The 24,233-nt window shown below is 40.5% G+C and overlaps 2 protein-coding genes, 1 non-coding gene and 1 pseudogene across 4 annotated transcripts; 2 read left to right on the forward strand and 2 right to left on the reverse strand.

Moving 5' to 3' along the window:
- Positions 1-921: 921 nt before the first annotated feature.
- On the forward strand, positions 922-994 carry TRNAF-GAA (transfer RNA phenylalanine (anticodon GAA)). Its single transcript has one exon. It is a non-coding gene; the product is annotated as a tRNA-Phe (tRNA).
- A 507-nt stretch (positions 995-1,501) lies between these two features.
- LOC127773748 (kinesin-like protein KIN-14K) lies at positions 1,502-9,183 on the reverse strand. Its single transcript, XM_052299915.1, has 21 exons — positions 9,005-9,183; positions 8,348-8,502; positions 8,140-8,253; positions 7,326-7,551; positions 6,783-6,880; positions 6,615-6,698; positions 6,456-6,533; positions 6,281-6,373; positions 6,159-6,188; positions 5,578-5,919; positions 5,420-5,501; positions 5,251-5,346; positions 4,996-5,175; positions 4,809-4,915; positions 4,487-4,663; positions 4,221-4,384; positions 3,884-4,137; positions 3,632-3,795; positions 2,561-2,952; positions 2,290-2,390; positions 1,502-1,938 (listed from the first exon to the last, which is right to left on the reverse strand). The coding sequence occupies exons 1-21, from the start codon at positions 9,042-9,044 to the stop codon at positions 1,865-1,867; spliced, it is 3,051 nt and encodes a 1,016-aa protein (XP_052155875.1). The 5' UTR covers positions 9,045-9,183; the 3' UTR covers positions 1,502-1,864.
- A 1,754-nt stretch (positions 9,184-10,937) lies between these two features.
- On the reverse strand, positions 10,938-18,416 carry LOC127774318 (pseudo histidine-containing phosphotransfer protein 5). 2 transcript variants are annotated; one of them, XM_052300543.1, is made up of 9 exons: positions 18,113-18,416; positions 17,627-17,722; positions 16,541-16,649; positions 14,554-14,708; positions 13,987-14,117; positions 13,823-13,891; positions 12,851-12,922; positions 12,264-12,336; positions 11,447-11,703 (listed from the first exon to the last, which is right to left on the reverse strand). In XM_052300543.1, the coding sequence occupies exons 4-9, from the start codon at positions 14,611-14,613 to the stop codon at positions 11,650-11,652; spliced, it is 459 nt and encodes a 152-aa protein (XP_052156503.1). In that variant the 5' UTR covers positions 14,614-14,708; positions 16,541-16,649; positions 17,627-17,722; positions 18,113-18,416; the 3' UTR covers positions 11,447-11,649. The 2 variants fall into 2 exon arrangements, with proteins under 2 accessions (XP_052156504.1, XP_052156503.1); XM_052300544.1 differs by lacking the exons at positions 11,447-11,703; positions 14,554-14,708 and adding an exon at positions 10,938-11,364.
- Positions 18,417-19,468: 1,052 nt separating this feature from the next.
- Positions 19,469-23,390, forward strand: LOC127774278 (uncharacterized; annotated as a pseudogene).
- The last annotated feature ends 843 nt before the right edge of the window (positions 23,391-24,233 follow it).

A 24,233-nucleotide genomic window follows, 5' to 3' on the forward strand; every position in this document is an offset into this window, starting at 1 on the left:
AGTGAATGGTAGAGAGTTGTGATTGGTTGGGAAGAGAATGTTGGTGAAGAAGTTGTTATATTTTGGGACAAATCTTGAGAGCTAAAAGTTATTATATTTTGGGATGGAGGGAGTACTAGCCAAGGAGCCGTGGTCACCAGTAATATTGGGTAGGCTCGATGGCACGATTGTAGCATCTGGCATCCAGCATGTTGTTGGGCGATGGTAATCACGAGTCTCAGCTCTTAGAGATGGGGGTCGCCGGAAGATGAGTCCATGTATATCAAAAGATGTGCTAAGTCATATAACACATAAGGAAAGAGAAAAGGAAAGAACTTGCAACAAACAAGCGACGAATTGCCTTCCTTCTTCCTTGAAGGTTGGACTTACTCGAATTACTACATTTCCTGATTCCGCTAACCCTGTTTGTTTGCATATCAGGTTCGGCTTGAGCGTAGACATCGGATCGTATTGATGGATATCGCATATGTGCAAGCAGTGACAATTGGGAAAGGATATTGCTACAAATGGTTTTACAGGGATCTCGAACTCAGATTGAGATCCTCTAACTTATTTCCCTCTAACTTGTGTCACTGACATGTGGACCCTCTACTTAGTGGGTCCACACGTAAGCGACTCAAAGTCAGAGGGAAATAAGTCAGATAATCCACTTCCCTCGAACTCAGTGTGATATTTGAGGTGGTTTTTGTAAGTTCCCCTTTAAAAAGATCAAACATGATTTGCCCTTTTCTTGTTTATAAGTTACGGGGTCATTATGCATGCAGAATGGCAGGATTTGTTCAATCTCTCAAAATAAAATTTTAAACACAAAATTACATTGCAACATAAACATAATCTACTTGAAGATATATGTAAAATGTGTTTATATGAGATAGCTTAAGGATACAGATATATTTATAGTAGATCATTAATTAACCAAGGGCGGGGATAGCTCAGTTGGGAGAGCGTCAGACTGAAGATCTGAAGGTCGCGTGTTCGATCCACGCTCACCGCATTTTCCTTTTTTTTTTGTTTTACCAAGGCTTCACCTTTTTTTTTTTTTTTTTTTTTTTTTTTTTTTTTTTTTACCAAGGCTTAGTTCTTCAGTTTTTCTGCTTAGCTCTTTTGCATAAGTGTTTAGTAGTCACTGGTCTTCAAGGGATCTTCAGTGCTCCAGCGATATACATTTGGACTTTGCCCGGCGACAACTCGTTATTTCCGTGCTACTCTTTATAAGTTCGATATCGCCACCGTTCTCATCTGAACAAGTTACAGTAATTACAGAAACAGCGGCAGTGTGTTCGAAAAAAAAGAAACAGCGGCAGTGATTTTGTTAAAGCAGTTGCGATTATAATTTTTTCTGACCTGATTTGCTATCAGAATCGACAAACTCCAAAACTTAGGTCCAAAGGGCGACCAAAGCGAAGCTTTACACCATTGATTCCGAGGGTGATGCAAGCATCCATTGATCGAGAGAGAGAACCAAACTGTCTCTCTTCCATTACACCACGCAGACTTCCATGCCCAGTAACATTTGGCTTGCCCAAAGAATCGAGCATGCTCGAAGTACGTCAGAAGCTCAGAGCAAAATAAAAATAAAAAATACCAGTGTTTCTTCCAAAATTGGAAACGTTTGATTCCAGAGATGCAGTAACCATGACAAAAATTGAAGTACAGGGGAAACATGGAGAACAGAAAAGGGGATCCTTTCCTGGATATTTGATCTGTATGAGCAAAGGATGAGTCATCAGCTGCTCGTCCTTCGTCAGCAGAATGCTCTCACATCTGTAGAGTTACAACTTACAAGTACATTGTCTCCTACAGCTACTTCGCCTATTTTCACATTCTGGACATACAAAATACAACTGAGCAACCGGAGCGTGCTCTACTTCTGCCACCTTTTAGATGCCCTCAGTGAAGAGCCTCCTATCAATTGGCTCGATTGAACTCTCGTTTGATCTGATAATCAATATATTTCTCATTAATAACCAAGGATAATTAATTACATCATGTGCAGGTATGAAACTATTTGGACAGTGCACTAAAAATTTGAAAAATATCTTTAAAAAAAACTAAAAGTTTTACAATAATAGCAACCACATGTGTATGAAATTATTTGCACGGAGCAACATGACCTTTCTATTCCCAAAAAATTACCATTTGTTTTTGAAAACCAAGACAAAGTTGGCAAGTGTCTTCTGATATTGGCATGATAATTTGGACTTGTTGAGCACATATACTAAAACTGTGTAGGCAGTACAGTAATAGTTACCAATCTGTTGAAGTAAATTAGTGGCTTATAGTACATACTTGGAGTCTTCGGAGCAGTATCCTTTGGTTTTGGTCTGGATGTTGCTGGTTGTCCATTCTTTGTGAGACTGAATCGAGCTATTCGTGATGAAATTCTCCTACTGCAATCATTAGGAGGTACCAAATTAATGCTTCTTCATCACAACATGAAAAGATAATGTTGCATAAAGAATAATAAGATTATATTACAACAAATTGAGTAAATGTAATGAGAGAACAATTAATAGCTGCAAGTTAGTTTGGTGTAAGTGATATAGGGAGATGAGAGTACATGGAGGTATCTGCGGTTCTATCTGAGCAGGAATTTGGGAAAACGCTGGCACCGGCAGCACAGCCAACAGAATAGTCGGTTCCTCCAGAGAAACCATCTTCTGATGCATTGTCCTCAAAATCTGCTTCATCCAAGCATGTTGGTGTAATGTCAGTGTATGAAGTAGGTCCACCATCTCTGTTCACCTCAGCATAACTCTGAGGATCTGATAGTTGGCTCTGTTGGTTTGTTGTGATTGACAATACTGATCTTAGGTCAGAGTTAGAATTTTTTGGCATGCTAGCACCATTTATATCGACTGCAAAACTTGGCGATTTGACTTTGTCTTTCATGAGTTGGAGCTGCTCAATTTCCGTATCTTTTCGTACAATAGTGTCTTTCAAAGATGCAACCTGGACAAAATATGTGAAGTGACTTTTCAAGTTGGGAGGACAAAATATTTATAGTAAAAAGAAGGAATTGTCATTATAACAGAAACATGTCTCATTGGCAAGCACAAACCATAACATGAGTTCAACTAGAAATTTACACCACTAGCAGCATATAGACTTGAATAATTACATAGAACATCACAACAAGTCACCATTTTGATTTGTTTATATTTTTTTCATACTAGACAAAAAAAAAGGTTGTTTGCAGCAGGTTTTCTGTATCTCAAGCCTAATATTGATGATAACTTGTATTACTATTGGGAGAACATTTGTTCAGGATCAAGCCTAATATTGATGATAACTTGTATTACTATTGGGAGAACATTCGTTCAGGAATAGCTTGGAAATTGCTGTTGTTTTACTGCTGATTCTTTAGAATGTTTGAATAAATTTGTGGAAAATATGAAGTTGAGAACAATGGCCATGCTTTTGAGTAAAACATCAGCAACATTCTAAAATAGAGCTCTAAGTTCAATTAGAAATTACTTCAGTATTTGCAAGAAAATTTGTTGCATGAACATCAAATTTACACATAAGGATTCCCCTTCTTCCTAGAACTAAATAGTTCAGCAATTATGTAAAACAAAAGCAAAGAAATTTCAGTTAATGATGAGTCAGACAGAACATAAAAAGCAAGAACCTGTTCCAGCAGCTCTTTTATATCCTTTCCCTCTTTATTACTTCTTGCAGCACCTAACTCAACTCCAGAAACCCTTTCAGCAAACTTTAGAGTGCTTATAGTCTCTGAATATGACTCAACATCAGGATTTATTTGAACAAACATTAGTGTCTTTGCTTGTCCACCTGCAAGAGATTATTTTATAAGATTATAGTTACAAAAACCATAAATCTAACTCCACATGCATGATTTTTCAACTAAATAATTGATTACCTAAAGAGCTTTGAAGAACTTGTGTTAGCTTGCTGTTCCTGTATGGCACATGAGCATTCTTTTGCGCCAAAGCAAAAATCACATCACCCAAAGCAGACAGTGATTTATTAATGTGTTGAGCCTCTTTCAATCTATCTCCAGTTGCTTCAGACCGCTCAACCCTTTCACTCCCTGCAAGATCAATAAGATGTAGGCATCCTCTAGAAGTGGATCCATTCTTCACATCCAACCCTCGAACATGTACAGTCAGAATACTGCATAGAATAATGTGTTTCAAAATAAAATCATATTGAGAGCAAAAAAGATATAGTTTAACTTCAGTTATCAGTCACTCAACCTATGAGACCGACTGCTCCTTTCATTAAGAGCTGTTGAACCAACAGCTCTATTTGCCTGTCCAATTTCCATCAAGTCTAAAACATCTGATGTTGATTTAACTGGGTGTAAGCTCGCATCTGGGACGACAAGTCCATTAGGTTGAGAGGTGCTCCATATGCCAAGTGTTTTTTTATGTTAAAGAGAACACAACCATTCTCTTACAAACTAAAAACATAGGTACCAGAAATATAATTAGAAATGACAATTTAAGTATGAAAAAGGATATCGTTTCTGTGCAATATCATTTGACAGAAGATCCCGCACTTGTTCATTGTATATCTCAACCATCTGAACTCCCACCTCATAAGAGAAAGCATTTCTCCTACTTAGTGAGATATCAAATAAATCATTTAAAGCCCTGTAATTGACACCCCAATCTTGTTTTGATGTGCTGGGTCCACTCTAAGAACAAAATTATTGGAATAGAACATAAGTGATCAAAAGTTAGTAGCAGCGCATCATGCTGAACCAGTACAATACCAATAAAAAAGATCAATATAAGTTAACAACAATGCTGAGCCAGTAAAATATCGGTAAAAGTTAGTACCATTGTGTAAGTTTTTCCTGAACCAGTTTGACCATAAGCAAAAATACAAACATTGAATCCATCAAGAACTGATCGAATCAGCGGTTGAATGTCCGAGAAAACCTCAGCTGTAAATTGAAAGATAAGTATTAGAATTTATTTGCACACAGATAAGCTTATACCAGATTTCCATTGTAAAAAAATATACCTTGAGAAGAAAATGGACTAAAAACCTTGTTAAACTTGAACATCCGATGTCCATCCTTTCCTTGTTTAAATGGATTTGAGATCAAAAGCTCACCATTTTCACCAATGTAATCAACAGTGGTTGATTTTTTATCTTGACCAGGAAGAAATGGTCTTACACGACAATACACCCTTATATTACCTAAAAGAGGCAGATATTGAAATGGACGTCAATAGGTGCATTCTGAAGCTATAAAAAATTTGAGCAGTAAAAAACCTTTTAGTTCTTGCACTTCATTGAACAACTTTTGATTTTCAGCAAGAACTTTGTGGTAGTTTTCAGCAGCATCAACCAAACACTTTAAACCAGAGCCTGCAAAAGTTTAAGCAACACAATGTTAAAATATACAAGTAAATGTTTACTTTATAGATTATACAACACATACCAAAATTGGACATCTCATCTCTCAACTCCATTTCAAGGGCATGCATCTCATTTTTTATAGACCATGATGATATCCTTAAACCCTGTCATTTTCAAGCAATAACCCATAAATAAGATGAAAAACAAAAGGAAGTAAGAGCAAGTTAAAGATAAACAAACCTTGACATATAGTTGTTGACTATTCATGTATTTCTGAAAAATGCCCTCCTTCTTATTCCACAACTGTGATTTTAACAGGGAAGCAGCCTCAACTTCTTCAATTTTCTTGTTTGATTGCACTAAAAGAGACTCAACCTCCTTAATTTTGGTAGTTAAATGTTCTTCCATTTGCTTTGCGGTCAGTTCGATTTTCTGAAGTTGTTGCTCATGCATGCTAGTCATGACTTCCATCTCTTTCTTAAGACTAGCTATTGTGTTTTCAGAAATTTCTTTTTCTTTCATTAGCCGAGCAACATCTTGCTCACCAAGTTTCCTTTTCTCTTCTATTTTTGACTTCTCTTCCTGAATGCAGAAAAAAATATATAATATGTTATATAGTTGATATAACAGTTGCCATAATTTCTACCGGTCCAGGCGGTAACAAAATTAACATCAAATATCATCCTTATAGCAATAATATATGATCAAACATTATATAGTTAATATTTCATTTGTTTATATTATTACAATAAATAAAGATAGCAAATGTACTATAAAGATAGCAAATGTAGGAAATCAAATCTTTTCAGTGTAGGTCTAACCTTAATTATCTGAAGCCGGTTTATAGCCATCTGAAGAAAGGAAGTCCACAATGTCATCAGTTAGGGGGGAGAACTTCTAGATTATGTAATTTATTATAACAATGAAAATACTGAATATTTACCTGGTTTTCTTCATTTGTCCCATTTACTAATATTTCAAGTGCTTTGATTTTTGAATGGTATTTATCTTCCCTTGTCTTAATGATCACATTTTGCTGCAACAAGAGACATCTGATTCATGAGTTGCATTTATTAGCTAAAGGATATATAGGCTTCAGGGAAAAAAGACTCTCTTACACTTCTTATGTGCTCTGCTTGAATACAAAGACGACGCTCAATTTCTTGAACTACTTTCCTCAGTAGGTACACTACACGCTGAGGTGAGGTAGATAAATTTATTAGATTTAAAAGATACCAATGAAAAAGAGAGCATGCAATTCAGAAACACAGACATACATGTGGTATTTCTCCCTTTTTCCTTTCAATGCTTTCGTCCAAAATGCCATTAACGACGCTAAGAAGGGATTGGGTTGGTGCATTCTGTGAGAAGGTAATTACTGTTAGGAAAGGAATAGCAAACAACAAGATAGAACAATTCAACAAGCATAAGCAATGGAAAGTTACGTCTAAACTGTTAGAATGCATCATTTCTGAAATCTTGGCAGCCGGAAGATCAGCATAGGATCCACGTTTTAATTGGAAAATCTCACGAAGCTTTCGTCCTGCAGCATATATGACGAGCTATTATAAACTAAAAGGTAGGGAACAGTAGTGACCCAGATATAGATTATACACAATAGCTTGAGTTACAACTTGCAGCAAGCATACACGTTAACAAGTTTGTAGTTTGGAGCTTGGAAGCCATGTTGAATTTAAGAAACGTTAAAGTAACCACCCCACCATGATCAAATCTAGCTTCATCAGAAAGTTTGTATGTCCACTAAGATTCTATGTTGAACATAGTTGTCCAATCTACAGCTTCAACCAATAAATCGTTGACCCCCCACAACATGGCCAAGTGCCCAATCACAAATAGCCCATGTCATTTTCCCTTTGAGAATTTGACTATATAGTACAGAATTCTAGAGCCAAAGCGTAAACATGTAGGGACTTCTTTTCAACTAATATTTTTAAACTATGCACCAAAATAGTCAACAATGTGCATACCATTAAAGATGGGAGTTTTCTGCTGAGACTTAGGGTCTGGAAGGCCATTCCTCTTGTCCTCTCCAGGGGATGTCTTCCCTTGTGCCACACCAGGGACAAGAGGTTCACCAGTTTCTGGAACTCGCCATTTTTTCCTCAAAGGAGCCTTGGAAGTACCATCACGTAATCCAGAACTCACACTTTCCCTCAGAACCAAGAGGCAGTCCACTACCCCAGACATTGAACCCTGCCATGGTCAAGTTATGAGTTAACATAAGCAATCAGGAACTTTGGAAATGGTAAACATTTTTTTTAATGAAAAACTGTAACATCTTACATCCACAAATAGTGAAATTGGGGGGATTTGCTCCAATGCTTGCATGTTTCCGTCAATTGCGAGTATTTAAAAGCATGTCATTTTAACTATGCGGTGTCAATCCTTTTTGCAGATTTGCTTCCTAGATGACAGCATCCGGCATAGAATAAATCTAGAACTAATAATCTAACCTCCTTTTCTAGCAGTCAACAATCTATCACAGAATTTGAGTTATTACTATAGTGCAATTATGGTTAGGCGATATTAAGAGGTTATTCATTTATTCCTCACAGATTATAATGGGAAAAAAAACTCTAGAAATATAGTTCTACTTATATGTGTATGCATGACTAAAACTTGTCAGCAACGCAATACCATGAGCAACAAGGCCAAGCACCATTATATTGACTAGCACAATAAGGCTAGCACGCAAACATTTAAGAAAACTAATCTCAACCATTTGCATTTCAGAACTCATTTCTGCAAACCAACTACATAGTATGATAAGACCAACCTCACCTCCTCAAGATCTTTAACACTGAAGCCTGGCAACCCCATATCAGCAACCACTGCGAGGAACTTCTTCACATGGCCTGCATGTTGATCTGACGATGCATAAGCACCCCACGACTCCTAAACAAACAAAAACTCACATCCAGAGAGCACCAATATCAACATCCACAGTTCAACAAAAAAGCCAAAATTCTTCAAGCCCAAAAGGACACACCTCGAGAACACCAGGAATGAGTGCGTTCACGATATGGCACAAGACCGTGCCATCACTGAGCAGCTCCCGCAACTCGTCATCCGATGAGTCCAGTGGCAAACAGTACTCCGGGAGTAACGCATTGAGCCATTCAATCACTTCCGCACGCTGATCCGCTACAATGTTTTTTGCACCATCATGTAAAGCAAGTATGAGAAATTAAAAATCACAACTCAGATCGGCAGCTCGGAACTGATATCTCAGATCAAAAATGATAATAATAAAACTTTTGAACCCTCCGGCACAAAAACGGGTTAACACACGGTTCTTCTTCGGCAAACATTTTACTATCGAAACAGCAAAAAATTCAAAATCCAGCGGTCGCCAGCTAACTTCAAACACTAAAACATAGTAACTGAACAATAGCTGGGCTGGCGATAGCTAGAAGCCTAGAACCAGAGGAAGAATATGCACGAATCACTGAGGTCGCTGAGCTGAATTCCAACTCGAAAACCACTAAATCAGAGCGCAGAAAAAGCGGGTTCGCCCATCGCCGACCACCACTCCTCGCCACAAATTTACCCCCAAAATCACAAAAACTCGCAGCAACCCAAACCTCGAGCAGCTAGGGCTAGAATTCAAACTCCCGAGAGCATCCGGATCAGCGGGGCGCCTCACCTGCCTGGAGCCCCTCGAAATCTCCGTCCACGCTCCCCATTCCTCGCCGCCCGGGCCGGCGCACGGCGGCCTCGGCTCAGATCGAGGCCGCCGCCGGCGAGATTGGGCGGATTCGAGCTCGGGCGGCGCCGCCTCGGGGCAATGCGGGGGCTGGTTTTGTTGCTCCGCCACGCGTCTCGTCGCCGTCGTGCGCGGTGCGCCGCCCCCCGGCCGTGCTTTGTGTTGTCCTCTGTGTTTCGCTTTTGGTTTTGGTTTGGTTTGGTTTGTCCTCTCGCGCAGGTCGCGGGTTTGTTTTTGTTCGCGTGAGTTTTTTTTTTTAATTTCGTTTTCGAATTTGAAACTTCGCTTGCGTGAGTTTTGCTCTGGTCGCCGTTACCGTCAATTCGAATTTGTTTTAAGAATAGTTTCGTTTTTTTTCCAATTAACGTACACAAACTACTACACATGTAATATCACACTAATACACTCATGAATAAATCCCCTAACACAGTAACGCACGTTTAAATATCTAATAATATGAACAACAAGATCTAAAAAAAAGTAACACACGTTTAAAAAGAGAAGCCAACGATAAAGGGTATGTTTAGTTCACACTAAAATTAGTTTGTTGAAATTGAAACGGTGTGACAGAAAAGTTGAAAGTTTGTGTGTAGAAAAGTTTTGATGTGATGAAAAAGTTGTAAGTTTGAAGAAAAAGTTTGAAACTAAACAAGGCCAAATTTCTAATATTGCTAACTTGTATGCGCACCAAGATTTAAATTTTGGTGGGTAAAAACCCCAACCAAATTACTTTGATTTGCTTTCGATGCTCCCCATATCACCGGTGGTGCTTTCCAGTTAGTTTGGATTTTGATAATAGAAAATTTTAACCTCATTGAGGCTTGACTTTGAAGCATTGAAAAGCGTGGAACTATTCATAGACATATTTTTGTTCTTTGTTCCTTGTTCCTACTATAGTCTAGCATAATTTGAACAACGCAAGAAGTACTCCAGTAAACAATTTCTTTGTTTTGGAATCCTCAAGGAGCCAATTGGGTAGAACATCTTTATCGGAACCAATAGTGGTACTCGTTTGAATCCCTGGGACCTGATTAAGCTCCAATATTCATACGACGTGCGCGGCAGAGTGCAGAGTCCAAACTCAAACGCCGAATCCTGTATCAATTACGAGGATACCCTTTCCCATCGTGCAGGCGACCTGAGTTTTTTTTTCTTTTTCTTTTACACATGGGCCCTACCTTAAGCCGGCACGCCGGAGAGTTGACGTCGTCAAACAGGTTTTAATCGCACTCCCGCCAAAGTGGCCAAACTGGCTACCTCCGATTGATTCGGTCCGTGAAGCCGCAAGCCGGCCTCGTGAAAGGATTTTTTTTTAAATTACTTTTTGTACTTTTTAATTTTTTTTATTTTAAAAAATAAACACTTCTGAAACTTATTTACAAAATCTAGACATTTTGTCTATATTAGACCAGTGTGACCAAATAACACTGCCACACCGTTCAAATCTTGAAAATAAGTCTTGGAAATATTTAGTTTTAAAATTAAAAAATTAAAAAGTTCAAAAAGATAAAAAAAAAAGATCTATGAAAGCCGGCGGCGAAATGCTACTCCACTTTTTCCCATCGTGCTGGTGCTCACTGCTCAGCGAGAGCTTGACAGGAAATATTTCTGAATTCCCATCATGGAATGAACCGTATTGGTTGTGTGAAAGTAGGAACTACTACTTGCATATTTCGGCCGGTTTTAGGTCCCAACTTTTTCTTAAAAATTCCAACTTTTCTATCACATCAAAACTTTCCTACATACATAAACTTTTCTTTGAACTTTCAATTTTAGGCTATGTTTAGTTCAGCGCAAAGTTTGGATTTTGGTTAAAATTGGAGATGATGTGACTGAAAAGTTGTGTATGACAGGTTGATGTGATGTAAAAGGACTGAAGTTTGGATCCAAACTTTAGATCTAAACACAGCCTTAGTCAAACTTTGACGTGGAACTAAACACACCCTTAGATTGTGGTTTTCAAATTTTCCGTCGTCAGAGTTTGCTCCGGTGTCAGTAACACTGTAACAGAGCTGTAAAAGGAGCCAAACACAAAATGTACATCTTGAGTGGTTGCAACTTAACCGCCAAGATTAGAACATAGCTCATGCTTTTGCATATAGGAGTACTTATCTTAGTAGTAGTTAGCTCAGTCATGTCCATCACATAGATATCAGATACACCCCTGTCATTCCAGTTAGTTCAGTAATACCTATCACACTATCAGGGCTATCAGTCCTGATTACCTTCATAAACTTTTGTCGGTCGATCACACTATCTCCAGCATAGCAATGGTCATCGACACAGCCGGACAGTTTCATCTGTGGTTATAGCTGTATATAAACCCATCGCAATCTGGACAACAGCATGGACAAAATAAGGGCAAAGAGAGCAATCTCATGATGATGTAGTAATCTTGATCGGTTTTATTTTTGTCATAAACAAGCAGACATGCATGTCACAACTCATAAGTCGTAGCACGTCTATATACGGGTTTTCACCGTAGTGGCATACTAGAACAACGGCAGGCTGCTCTTGTGTACCAGCCTAGTCGCATCCACGGCAGCAGCAGCCCGAGACCAATTCAATAGCCGGCTGCTTATAGCTTACTTGCCCGCAGGCCTAGTCGCGGTCCCAGCAGGACCAGCTTGTCGCAACAGCTGCACAAAGCCACGTTGTGTTTATTATGAGATAGGTGGAGAAATGAATGGTTTATTAGCCATAGGTGTGTTCAGTTTGTTGCAGAAAGAAAACTTACCAAACTTTGGCATTACCTTTTTTTTGGTGAAATACTCCCTCCGTTTCTAAATATTTGACACCGTTGACTTTTTAGCACATGTTTGACCATTCGTTTTATTCAAATTTTTTTATGAAATATGTAAAACTATATGTATACATGAAAGTATATTTAACAATGAATCAAATGATAAGAAAAGAATTAATAATTACTTATTTTTTTTAATAAGACGAATGGTCAAATATGTTTGAAATAGTCAACGGCGTCAAATATTTAGAAATGGAGGGAGTATATAGTAACATTAGGTGGTATTTGGTTTAAGGCCTTACAAAATTTTATTTTGGTAAGGTTATGTTGGTAATGCTATGTTGTCTTGCTAGAATTTGGCAAGCTTGAAAATGGTAACGAGGTGAACACAACCTTAGTAACAAACATATATTGCCATTAATGAAAGCTGGGTACGAAGTGGCTGGTGAAGATTACCTGGAAGTAGGACTCCAACTTCTGCCTGAGGACGGCATGCTCCCTCTTCACTTTCTGGAAGGATCTCGTGCAACTGCATAACAACAGTAGTAGAGATCTATCATCATACGAAATAAGCCAATGAATTGAACAAAAAAAGATAGACGGCAAGGGCTAATTCCAGTTCACTAGCAGGAGGAACTTTCACCCATCAGAATATGCATGTGTAACTAGGTACTAACACTCATAACAGTGAGGGCTGACAGGTGACACTTCTACATGCCTCGACTGAGCCATGCCAAGTTTGACAAGGTGGCAGACTGGCACTTAGCCATTTACTTTGTTGGTTTTTCCGTAATGATCAGGCCGATTGGATGCTCTGGTTGCCACAGCCACTGCAGCTGCGGCAGTTGAAACCAGCTGCAGCCGGCAGCCATTTACAACTGCCACAGCCGCTGTGGCTGCAAGCCTGCAAGCACAGACGAGCACACCCAGTAACAGCCATGGGCATGGGAAAATCACAATGCTCAAACCATGAACTTTTACCATGCCATACCACATATGTCATAAAAGTGGAGAGAGAGAGAGAGAGAGAGAGAGAGAGATACCCTTCGGCGTTTTCTTCTCCACAGAAATTCCTGAATGAAGTGCATTCATTCTTCACCCTGGAGGCACCAATGCTGTGACAAACCATATCATGTCAAGCATTGATAAAGTACACAAAAGATTATCACATATGTATAACTAAGCAAATTGCCAGCTTCTTTTATCATGTCAAATAATGAAATAAGGAGTGAGCATGTACTCATGATCTACCAGCTGTGCACCTGCAAGGCTGCACCAATCAAAGCAATATGGGTCTCTGTAAATATCTCTGTTTAACATATTCCCTGACCGTTCACTAGAATTTCACAAGATACTAAGCAGGCCATTATTTGAAGGTCTTTTCTTTGTTGTGTGTGCGTGTGGTGGGAGTTCAGGTACATCAGGCTTCTGGAAGTTCTCCTTCAGCTTGTGTTCGAAACTGTCATATTTGCTTCCATTGAGAAAAGGATAAACTTAATATAAAAACCTGAGAACTATGCCAGTTAGGAAAGTTAAGCTACTTTCTTGAAGACTGAAGGGAGAAAAACTAAGGCCATATAGTTTTTATAGGGTAATGTTAGTTAGCTTTTTATAGATTCTTGACACTCTAAATTAGATTTAGTGATAAAATTATTATCACATACATAGTATTTTTGAAAGATACAATTGTGTGCAGTTAAAAACTTAAGATTTCAAATTAAGTTTACCTACAGCATATGCTCAAAATATAGAAAATCTAATCATGTTCATTTTCACCCAACAAACCGACCTTGCGATGTGTGGCTCTCCTTCTCCAAGCAATGTTTTTCTAAACAAAGTTAGGTGGTTTGTTGGAAAAAGGCAGGATTATTTTTTCCTAGACAAATGGGTAATTGCACTAGGCATACACTTTCCTAAAAAGGCAATAAAATTCAAACACCCTGTAAAAGTCCATCAGTGCCAGTTCCGTCAAATGACAACATGGAGATCTCACAAGAAACTGAGCTGAGGCTTACCTAGAACAGCTGCCTTTCAATTGCTGCATGTGTGCGTCCCATCTGGCGAAGTCTTTCGGATGCTTCTCACTGTGTGATGTTAGATATTAGTAACCAACAATAATGCTGCTGAATGTGAAAAGATAATCAAGACAGGTCTAGTTTATGAAATTGTCACCACTTACATAGCTTGCTCAAAATTCAACATTACCCTGGCTGAATCCTTAAAAAACAAGGAAACAACCTCCTCTGCAAAATTTGGATTTGCTTCATCCTGCAAATCCTCAACCTGACAAAATTGCTCATCCAAGTAACCCTGTCAATACAAAACGATTTGTTAAACCAGCACACTTAACACATGTTAAACTAAGATAAAGACCAGAAAAGAGAGTTCCGAAATGGTGAAAGGCGTTGATTTTAAAGCATTTCTTTGCTAACTGGGGTGGGGATAAGTACGAAATGGAATGAACTCTACAGAAATATCGATAACCCACTTATATTAATATAATGTGCTTCAATCTGATTCTCCTTAGCTTTGTTTTCATTATCTGTGTGCAATAGTGTCAATCCATGGTATGGCAATTAAAATGGCATGACTGTAAGGTGATGTCCATCAAAACACTGTATTCTATGTCTTGCTGAATGATAAATAGCAGAAGAAGATATAGCAAAAGGACTGATGGATATATTTGCAGAGTCTCAGATATGCCTCAACTATAATGCTTGAAATTTGAGATGAACAGAGCACAAGCCTGATCGAAGAGGCTCTTTTTCAAGGAAGCTGCTTGACGTCGCAAATTACCGTACTCCATTCACAAGTATTGAACAGTCAGGAAAAAAATGAGGCGAAGTGAAGCCTTTAAAGTAGGAGTCAATCCCAAAAATGAATACACAGGTTGCCAATCACCTAAGTTACAGAAAGTAGAACATGAGGTTCATTTATATAGCCCAGGAGCCTGTTACTATTCCTTCACCAACATAAGTGAAGATATTTTAAAGTTCGTATACAAGTGAGTTATCCCAGGGTGTGCAATATCTATCCACATTTTAGACAGTGACTTGAATAGCTGCAGATTCTGGAGATACTTTATAGGATACTATTTTGTATATTTGGTGTTCAGAAATCAAAATTGCTCATCTATAACTAAGTGATCATTTATAGAGGCTACAGTACAAAAATATTGTCAGTATTTCAGTTGACATAGGACCCAGTATTATAAAATCCGCCCATTAAATTTTATAGCTAAATTCTACTAAAAATTATAAAACTAACAAAAGGATTTGTGATGAAAAATACATTCACACCATTTTCTAATGGTCAACTAGATTTTTAACAAATTATATTGCAAAGTACTAAAGTATCTTTCCCACATCAACCCCAACCTTAATAATCTCGGTTATTTAATAAAGATCCAAGATGAAAGTATCTAACCTTTGTAGTTGCTTTTAGTTCACTCAGTTTCTCATTCAATGAAAAGACAAAATTAGTGCCTCTCGGTATCACATAATTATGTAGAAGCATGCAAGCGACAACTTCTGATATGTCGTAAGAACTCTTTCAAGACTTGATGCGTCAAACTTAATATCTCACAGGCACAAACAAATAACCGTCCAGTTGACAATTTATTTTCAAGGCCATAAGAATTCACACATGCAGGGCTTAGAACAAGAATAATCATTTTTGGGAAAATAAGAAAAATGAAAACTATGAATTACTTCATCTGATATAATGTTTTAGTTAGTAAGTACCTCTTATATTCAAATAACATATGTTGAGTCCAAATATATGAATCATAATAACTCCTAAAATAAGAAATTTTCTAGGGTGACACGTTGCAGGAACAATCAAATAGGGAAATGATACTATCATTTTTTTTCACCTCAAAGTTCAAGCATAATGCGGTGATAAAATCATTGACAACGATGGGAGGATTATAATAGGCCGAAAAGATTCTTACTTTGTACACATCAAAAAAAAAGTTGGAGAAAGAAAGCGATTTCAATAGCTCCTTTGAAGTTACAAACAAAATTCTCTCAAATCAGTGGGCCACGTGGCAAACTAGTAGCCTTTGCCCTTGCAGAAAAAATAAAGAGTATCATTTACCAAAAGGTGTAAAATAAGTTCATTCAATGATTGGTCGAAAGAGTACATTCAATCACATCTTGATAAGAGAATCTGACGTGGGTTCAAACACAAGGAAAGTTTCAAACATATCACAAAAGCAAATTCTAATCTATGCAGATCAAACTGCCATGGCAGCGAATGATAAATGAATGGGGAACAGAAATAGAGTACATGAAAGCTAGCAGTTGCTACCTCCCCTGGATAATGGGTAATGTGTTTAAATAAAGGGACAATGGCATGGCTCACTATTCATCCTTACAGTGGCATCGCTCTCCCTTTAGCTACGGGACATTCTCATGACGACATCTTTCTACAGAACATTTCAACCTCCCACCAGTGACCTTTCCCCCCCACCCCCCAAACGAAAACATTTCAACCTCGATATGCAGCAAGCAGTAAAACATCTCCCAGGACCAGCCACACAAGCAGAGAGCAATAATTGTATTTCCTGTAAAGATGTTGAAGATAGTACGAAAACTACAAATACATTATTCACGTATTGCAATTCTAAACAAAAAGCAACAGTGGAGTATTGAGTCAGGAATTCTGCTATGAATAGTTTACATATAATGTCACGACAGCACCTTAGCACACAGAATTATCAATTTACTTACTGTTCATTGAAACAATAATCACTGCCCAGGTTTTGGTTGGAATTTTAATGAATGCTTATCTCTGAAGCTATTATCCTGAACACAATTCCTCTCAGACGTTGATTTACACCTGCAACATACACCATGTTTATTATAGTGGGTCACCATGGTATGATAAGATTCTCTAATTGATGAACCATAAACATGGCATATATATCATGTTGCTAGGTATTCATAATACTCTTCAACATATATAACAACAAAAATCAGTAACTTCCTAGATATAATATTCATAGTATCAGCACAGCACACACTTAAAAACTCTCATTTACATTGTGTTCCAAACATGTTTGTTTTATTTTCTTTGTATGCACACAAGCTTGCTTTTGCTACTATAATTTCAATTCTGAATATGAATAGATTATGTATGATTGATAGCCAGAAAATATTCCGTGATTTGCAACAATGCTCGATGTTATCCATTTTAACACTTTGTAATGACCTGGCATCATCAGATTAACAGTGACTGCAAACATCACTACGGCAGAAGTACACAGATGATGGGTGCAACCCTTAGCCCTTACAGCCTTACTCAGGGGGTGTTTGGGAGAGAGGGGCAGAGGGGCAAGCCCCTCTCTCCCAAACACCCCCTCAGCAATGCATACATATCATGCTGCTAACGATATAAAAAAGCTGACACAACGGAATCCATAACTACATAGTAGAGAATAAGAATAAATACAAGGCCCCGTTTAGTTCCCAAATTTTTTTTCCCAAAAACATCATATCGAATCTTTAAACTCATGCATATAGTATTAAATATAGATAAAAACAAGAACTAATTGCACAGTTAGGGAGGAAATCGTGAGACGAATCTTTTGAGCCTAATTAGTCTATGATTAGTCATAAGTGCTACAGTAATCCACATGTACTAATGATGGCTTAATTAGGCTCAAAAGATTCGTCTCGCAGTTACCAGGTGAGTTATGAAATTAGTTTTTCCATTCGCGTCCGAAAACCCCTTCCGACATCCAGTCAACATTCGACGTGACACCCAAAAATTTTCTTTTCGCGAACTAAACGGGTCCCAAGCTGAGGATACGCTACCTCCTTTTCGATGTTTTGATTCCTTGTCTGATGTGATGGCAGCCAATCCATTCTTTCCTAGTGGCATCCAAATTGGGGACAAAGGTGCAATGATGCCTGCACAACACAACCACACAAGTGAGAGTTTTGGTAGGTACCGATCAATGGATAAGAGTCTCCTAGCAGCCGATTTCCGTTCGATTGAAGACAAAATCAGCGTGGACGCGGATATAATCACATGACATCGTAAACTCCAAAACAATATCTGAACAGTTCGCTTGGCTAATCACTAGCCAACTGCACCAGCGCGACAGATGCAAAACTAGTTCACGCCAAAATTGGAAGTTTGGTTGAAATTGGAACGATGCGATGGAAAAGTTGAAAGTTTATGTGTGTAGGAAAGTTTCGATGTGATGGAAAAGTTGGAAGTTTGAAGAAAAAGTTTGGAACTAAACAAGGCCTAAACAGGGTACAGGGGTGGGGACTTGGGTGTGTTGTGGTGGTTACCTTCCGGGTTCCGGCGCATCTCGACGGCGGCGGCGGAAGATTGCATCACCCGCGGTGAGCACTCATCGCCGACGGATCTCACTGCTTTCGCGCGCCCCAACTCTACACTCTGGTGGAATGGTAGAGCCAATAGGCCATGGAAAAATACGATTAGGGAGCTTGCGCTTCCAGCGGAAGAGAGAGCAGCGAGGAGATGCGGCGACTCCGGTGGGGAAGAGGCTCATGGCGAGGCCGCGACGGCGAGGCGGCTGTCGGCTTCGCCGGACGAGCGGCGGGACCTCGGGAGAGGGAGATCAGAGAGCCAAAATACAAAAAAAAAAAAAAAAAAAAGAACGGAAACGAACACAACGTGGCCCTCTTTGCACGGTCCGATGCGGATCGGAGCAAGGCCCAAGAAGAGATTAGTCGAGGACGAATAAAAAAAAAAGAGAGAGAGAGAGAGATAAGTCGAGGACGGAGAAATTCCCCAAGCCGCCGCCACTAACCCTAGCTTCCGCCAGCACGGTATTAAAACCCTTCCGCTCTAATTTCCTCGCACCATTGATTTTTGTTCTGTGCGTTCGTTTCGATCCAAGTAGTTCCCCAACAATCCTGCTACTGCGGAACTGCCGATTTTGCTGTCAGTTTATTTTGATCGCAAACAGTAAATATTAGCCGAGCGTCGTTTGGCATTATCTTTCAATTCCATGCTTCTTTCAAATTTGACCCATCATGCATGTTATCAAAATTTACTAGAGACCCAGAAATATGCCGATGTTCTGTGGTGACATACCTATGTCCTGTTTTTTCTAGTTAGTTTGCATGTCTTGAAATAGGCTTGTGGAAAGAACTTGTGTTTCGAGCTTCATGTTAGAGAGTGGTGGGATGGCACCCTCTAATAGGCCACTTGAGGTCTCTAATTCTTTTGTTTTCCCAGTCTGAGTCAGATCTGTGTAAGAATCTTACATTTCTAGTAATAGAAATTGGGGGTTACTCCCTTGTTTTTTAAAAAAAAGGAAAGACCCAAAAAAAAATCACTAGACTAAGGGCATGTTGGGATGGTAGCCATTGCCAAAATTTTGGCGAAGTGGGTTTGTTTGATTTGATGTGAATATATTTGGAGCTTTTTTTAAACCTTGCCAAAATATTAGCATTGCAATTTTCCTTGTATCAAACCAAATAAGTGCCTTGCCGTTACCAATTTTTTGTGTTGTTGATTTAGGCACATAAGATCCAAAGTATTCATCGTTTCCTGCAGGGTGCAGATCAAGTTCCAAATCAACCTGATTGGTCCTCAACTTTGAGGGTAACTTGATGCGAGACAGCAAGAGGACGAGGTCCGCACCACCCAGAGAACCACTGGAAATGACAGAGGACATGACCCCAAGAAGCAAGACGAGGAAATTTGTACCATTCGGAGAAGGTGCGGTGCTACCTGAGGAGATGCTGACGGAGGTGTTCCTACGACTGCCCATTAAATCCATCCTTCGTTTCCGGGCTGCCTGCCACTCCAGGTATGCAATGTTGTCTTCCCAGGAATTTTGTCAACTCTACATCACAAGAACTGAGGCAATGCCACCACAACCTAAGCTTCTGTTCATCTCGCCTACAGCAAATTTCAACTCCACCGCGGTGTACACGTGCTCGCCATCGAAGCCCATTGATGACCTACTGTTCACACTCGATGATGTGCGTGGAAACTATGTGGAAGTGGCACCTTCACCATGCCATGGCCTCACCCTCCTGTATGATGCTGTTGCGCCAGCTTACTACGTCTTCAATGCAACTACACGGGCAATCACACGGTGCGGTGAACTGATGACAGGGAAGCCGGCGACCGAAGCCCCGGTGAACGGCGGCCGTAACTATAACGGTCCTAAGGTAGCGAAATTCCTTGTCGAGTAAGTTCCGACCTGCACGAAAGGCGTAACGATCTGGGCACTGTCTCAGAGTAGCTTATGGTTAGAGCAATAGGAAAGGGCCCAGCAGAGAGAACAGTCAAGATAACGAGCGCGGAGCCCGCTTGGCAGGCGGCAGGAGCTGCGGGCAAGTGCTTGCTTGGTAGGCCAACAGCCCTCCTCCTGGTGTGCCATGCATCTCTCTTATCAAGTTATTTCTGACAGCGGGGAATTCATTGACTGACTTGGCCTTGATTGATGATCCATCAACTCGTGGCTTTGCGCAGTGGGGAATTTTCCGCAATGGGCGAAAGCCTGACGGAGCAATGCCGCGTGGAGGTGGAAGGCCCACGGGTCGTCAACTTCTTTTCTCGGAGAAGAAACAATGACGGTATCTGAGGAATAAGCATCGGTAGTCTCGCCCTGCTTCAAAACTACAGGGCGCACGCTACGGCTTTGACCTAACGGCCTCCGTTTGCTGGAATCGGAATAGTTGAGAACAAAGTGGCGAACGGGTGCATAACGCGTGGGAATCTGCCGAACAGTTCGGGCCAAATCCTGAAGAAAGCTCAAAAGCGTTGTTTGATGAGCCTGCGTAGTATTAGGTAGTTGGTCGGGTAAAGGCTGACCAAGCCAATGATGCTTAGCTGGTCTTTTCGGATGCCCAGCACCTCTCTAGTTTCTCTACGAGATGGAGATGGCTCATTCTCTAGTTTTCCTACGAGATATAAGTCAGTTTCTATCGTACTTTGAAGTTCAGGAAGGAGTTATTAATTAAGACGAAGAAGAACTGGGTGGGGATATGCCTTTCCCATAACAATGGTCCTCCCAATCGAATTGTTAAGTATGTTTTTTCCCTTTCGAGAAATGGTGGCGAAGGAACGCTAGCTATATGCTTCACACATGCAAGTCGAACGTTGTTTTCGGGGAGCTGGGCAGAAGGAAAAGAGGCTCCTAGCTAAAGTAGTCTCGCCCTGCTTCAAAACTACAGGGCGCGCGCTACGGCTTTGACCTAACGGCCTCCGTTTGCTGGAATCGGAATAGTTGAGAACAAAGTGGCGAACGGGTGCGTAACGCGAATGCAACGAAAAGACCCGGAAATAACAAATAATGAGAAAATTCATTTATAGACATTTCGTGCTCATTTCAAAATTTCTGCTTAGTTATTCCCATCATCCGGTAACCACAGGATGATCCCAATCTCCTTAGGCCGTGGCGTTGGGTTTTCCAACGAAAAACAAGAACATTCTTTCACGAACTTTCATGACACTTTAACCTTACCAAGATGTGATTCATGCCACTGCTGGCGTTGGGTTTGATGCCGGACGAAGGAGTTCAAGGTGGTGAGGCTTTTTCGAGGAAAATCGCATGAGATCCATTCTGTAAAGTATGAGATATTCATTCTTGGGGGTGAGGAAGGGGATCATTGGAGGCCTACCGCTGGTGGAGTACCTTTCAGGTTCTGTAGTTTTGCTCTTTCTGCTATCCGCAATGCAGTGGTGAACAAACTTCAGCCAGTTTTTGTTAACGGATTTCTCCACTGGTTGATCAACCCCTCGTTTTTACTCAAAGCACCAAGAGCTGCTATCATATCATTTTCTCTCACTGATGAAACCTTCAGATGGATCCGATCACCACCCTTTGAGGTATCCAGAGTGCACTTGGCTGAGCTTGATGATCAGTTGTGTATGGTCCGAGACCTTCGTAATGGCTTGCCTACTGGTAGCATGTTTGAAATTTGGAGGCTGAATGACTATAACTCTGGTGATTGGTCGCTTGATTACCGAATTGGTTTGACAGGGAATTTGCCAAGAGATTTACTTGAGCCACGAATTGTGAAAGTTATTGGTTCCTTTGGTAGCTACAGATCAAGCAAGAAGATAATCATCGCTACATCTAAGCACAAGGTGTGTGCCTATGATCCAGTTTCTAGAACTCTTGAAACCATTGTCTCAATCATGGAGACCTGCAGTGCCTATCAAAACGAGAAATCTGATATTAGATTCAGTTCATTTACAAAGAGTTTTACCCCAGTGCATAGGACGAGGAAAGAGATAGGGTTCTCTACTCCCTTGTCTAAGGCTACTAAGGAGATCCTACTCCGATTACCAGCTGAATCAATCTTGAAATTGGAACTTGTTTGTAAGCAATGGCGTGGATTGATAAAGAATGAAGGTTTTGTTCATGCATACTTTGAGCATAAGAACATGGACAGGAGGCCAAAGATCATGCTTGTGGGTAAGGGCTCTGAAAAATCAGTTTTCAACTTTATTCCCTTGAGTAAATGGCTCCAAGAGGCAAATCTAGGCACAATGTTTCTGGACAAAAAGGTGGTTTGCTCCAAGCCTTGCCATGGGTTGAATCTGGTGAGCATTGAGATGAAAGACTATCTGTTCAACCCGTGTACATGTTACCGCATGATTTACTGGAACAGAGACCATCAGCTGTACCAGGAATGGTCCAATTTGTCTAGTGATCGCTGCAAAGACTAGAATCCTTTTGTAGTTGGCAATAAGAATGTTGGTATGGGGTTTTGCCAGGTGACTCAGAGTCATGCCGTTGTGGGAATTTTCTATTACTGGAAAAACTACGAATCTCGTCAGTATTACTTAACATGCTTTATGTGGAGTTGTAGCTCCCAAGGCCAGCCACTCCCCGATCCACCTCTGCCTGTGAATGACATGCCGCCTGTTTCTCTGGATGGTGTGCTGTACTGGATGAGTGAACCAAGGTTGGGTCAGAGTTATGAGCGGGCCATTGTCTTTTTTAACATTGCCGCTAAGATTTTTGATGTTATCCCTTGCCCTTCATGCATTGCAATCTGGGACAGCAGAAATCCATGTCACGCATTTGTGGTCGAGCTTTAGGGAATGTTGTGTGCTGTCCTTTCAAATCCAGTTGCAGATAAGTTAGATATATGGAAGTGGGATCATGGTCTGTGGAGTATAGCATATGCAATCAATTTAAAATTCTGGCCAGATTATTCCCTTGCGACAAATGTTGTAGTGCCTCTCGCAGTTGACCCAATAGATGGAAAGGTTCTACTGAATACTGGGAGGAAGCTTGGTTTATATAATCCATGTGAGCAAACAATCGAAAACTTACTTGCACTTGATCAGGCATCGCAGCAACAGAACCCTGGAGTTAACAGAAATTTCCACATTGCCAGATGCCAAGATGTTCCTAAGAAGTTCTCTCAGTGGAAACTATCATTGGCTCCGTGCGAGAAGTTTGCTAACCCTTCAAGTGCTTCATCAGGGAAGAATCCATTTTACTCCAGAGACCAATCTAAGGAGCTAAATAGTGTGAGTCAAAAAATTATGCCTCTGGTTCCTATGTTGTACGAGGAGGGTTTAGCTTACTATCCTATAACTCCTAAATTGAGAGTATTGTGCGATTGAAGTGTTGTCATATTATGGGCCTTTTTCATGGCTCTTGTTCTGCCTCTCTTATAGCTGGAGCGTAACTAATATAGATGGCCATAAGGCCCGAGGCCCGAAGGCCTGGCCCATGGCACGGCTTTTTGGCCCGGCCCAAAGCACGGCACGGCCTGACTTGGATCGGGCCCGTGCCGGCTCGGCCCGACCGCCGGGCCGTGCCTGGGCCTCCCCACCGGCACGCTGGGCTGGCCCGGCATGGTCGGGCTAGCCCGGCAAGATGGGCCGGCAGGCCAGGCCCGGCAGACAAAATATAGGGACTAAAAATAGACATAAATGTCACTGTCCAAAGAATAGGGACCTTAAATAGACTTATTTAGCTATTTATATATCACAACCCAAAGAAGAGGGACGTAAAATAGACTTTTTTAGCTATATATAAGTCACAGCCCAATAGGAGGAAGGAAAATTAGACTTATTCTGAGGAAAAGCACGATGGCCCATTGTGCCTTCGGGCCGGCCCGACACAGTCCGAGGCGTGTTGGGCCGTGAGTGCGGCACGTGGGCTGGCATGGCATGGCCGGATGCATTGGTCGGGCCGTGCCGGCCCGACAAGCCTCGGCCCAGGCACGGGCGGGCCTGGGCCGTGCCGTGCCGGGCGCCCCACATGGCCATCTATAGTAACTAAACGGTTCCAGCTCTATCAAAAGGAAGTGAAATTAGTTGGAGTGCTCTCATAAAATGAATTATTAGATAGGTGGAGAGTTGGGTTTAGGCCGCTTTCGCTCCAAATCCAACTTATGAAATTAAATTTAAGAGTTGAAGCTCATATATAGTAGCTAAGATTTTATAATGTAAAAATGCCGT

This window comes from Oryza glaberrima, chromosome 5 (genome assembly GCF_000147395.1).
Source record: "Oryza glaberrima chromosome 5, OglaRS2, whole genome shotgun sequence".
NCBI classification, from domain to species: Eukaryota; Viridiplantae; Streptophyta; class Magnoliopsida; order Poales; family Poaceae; genus Oryza; species Oryza glaberrima.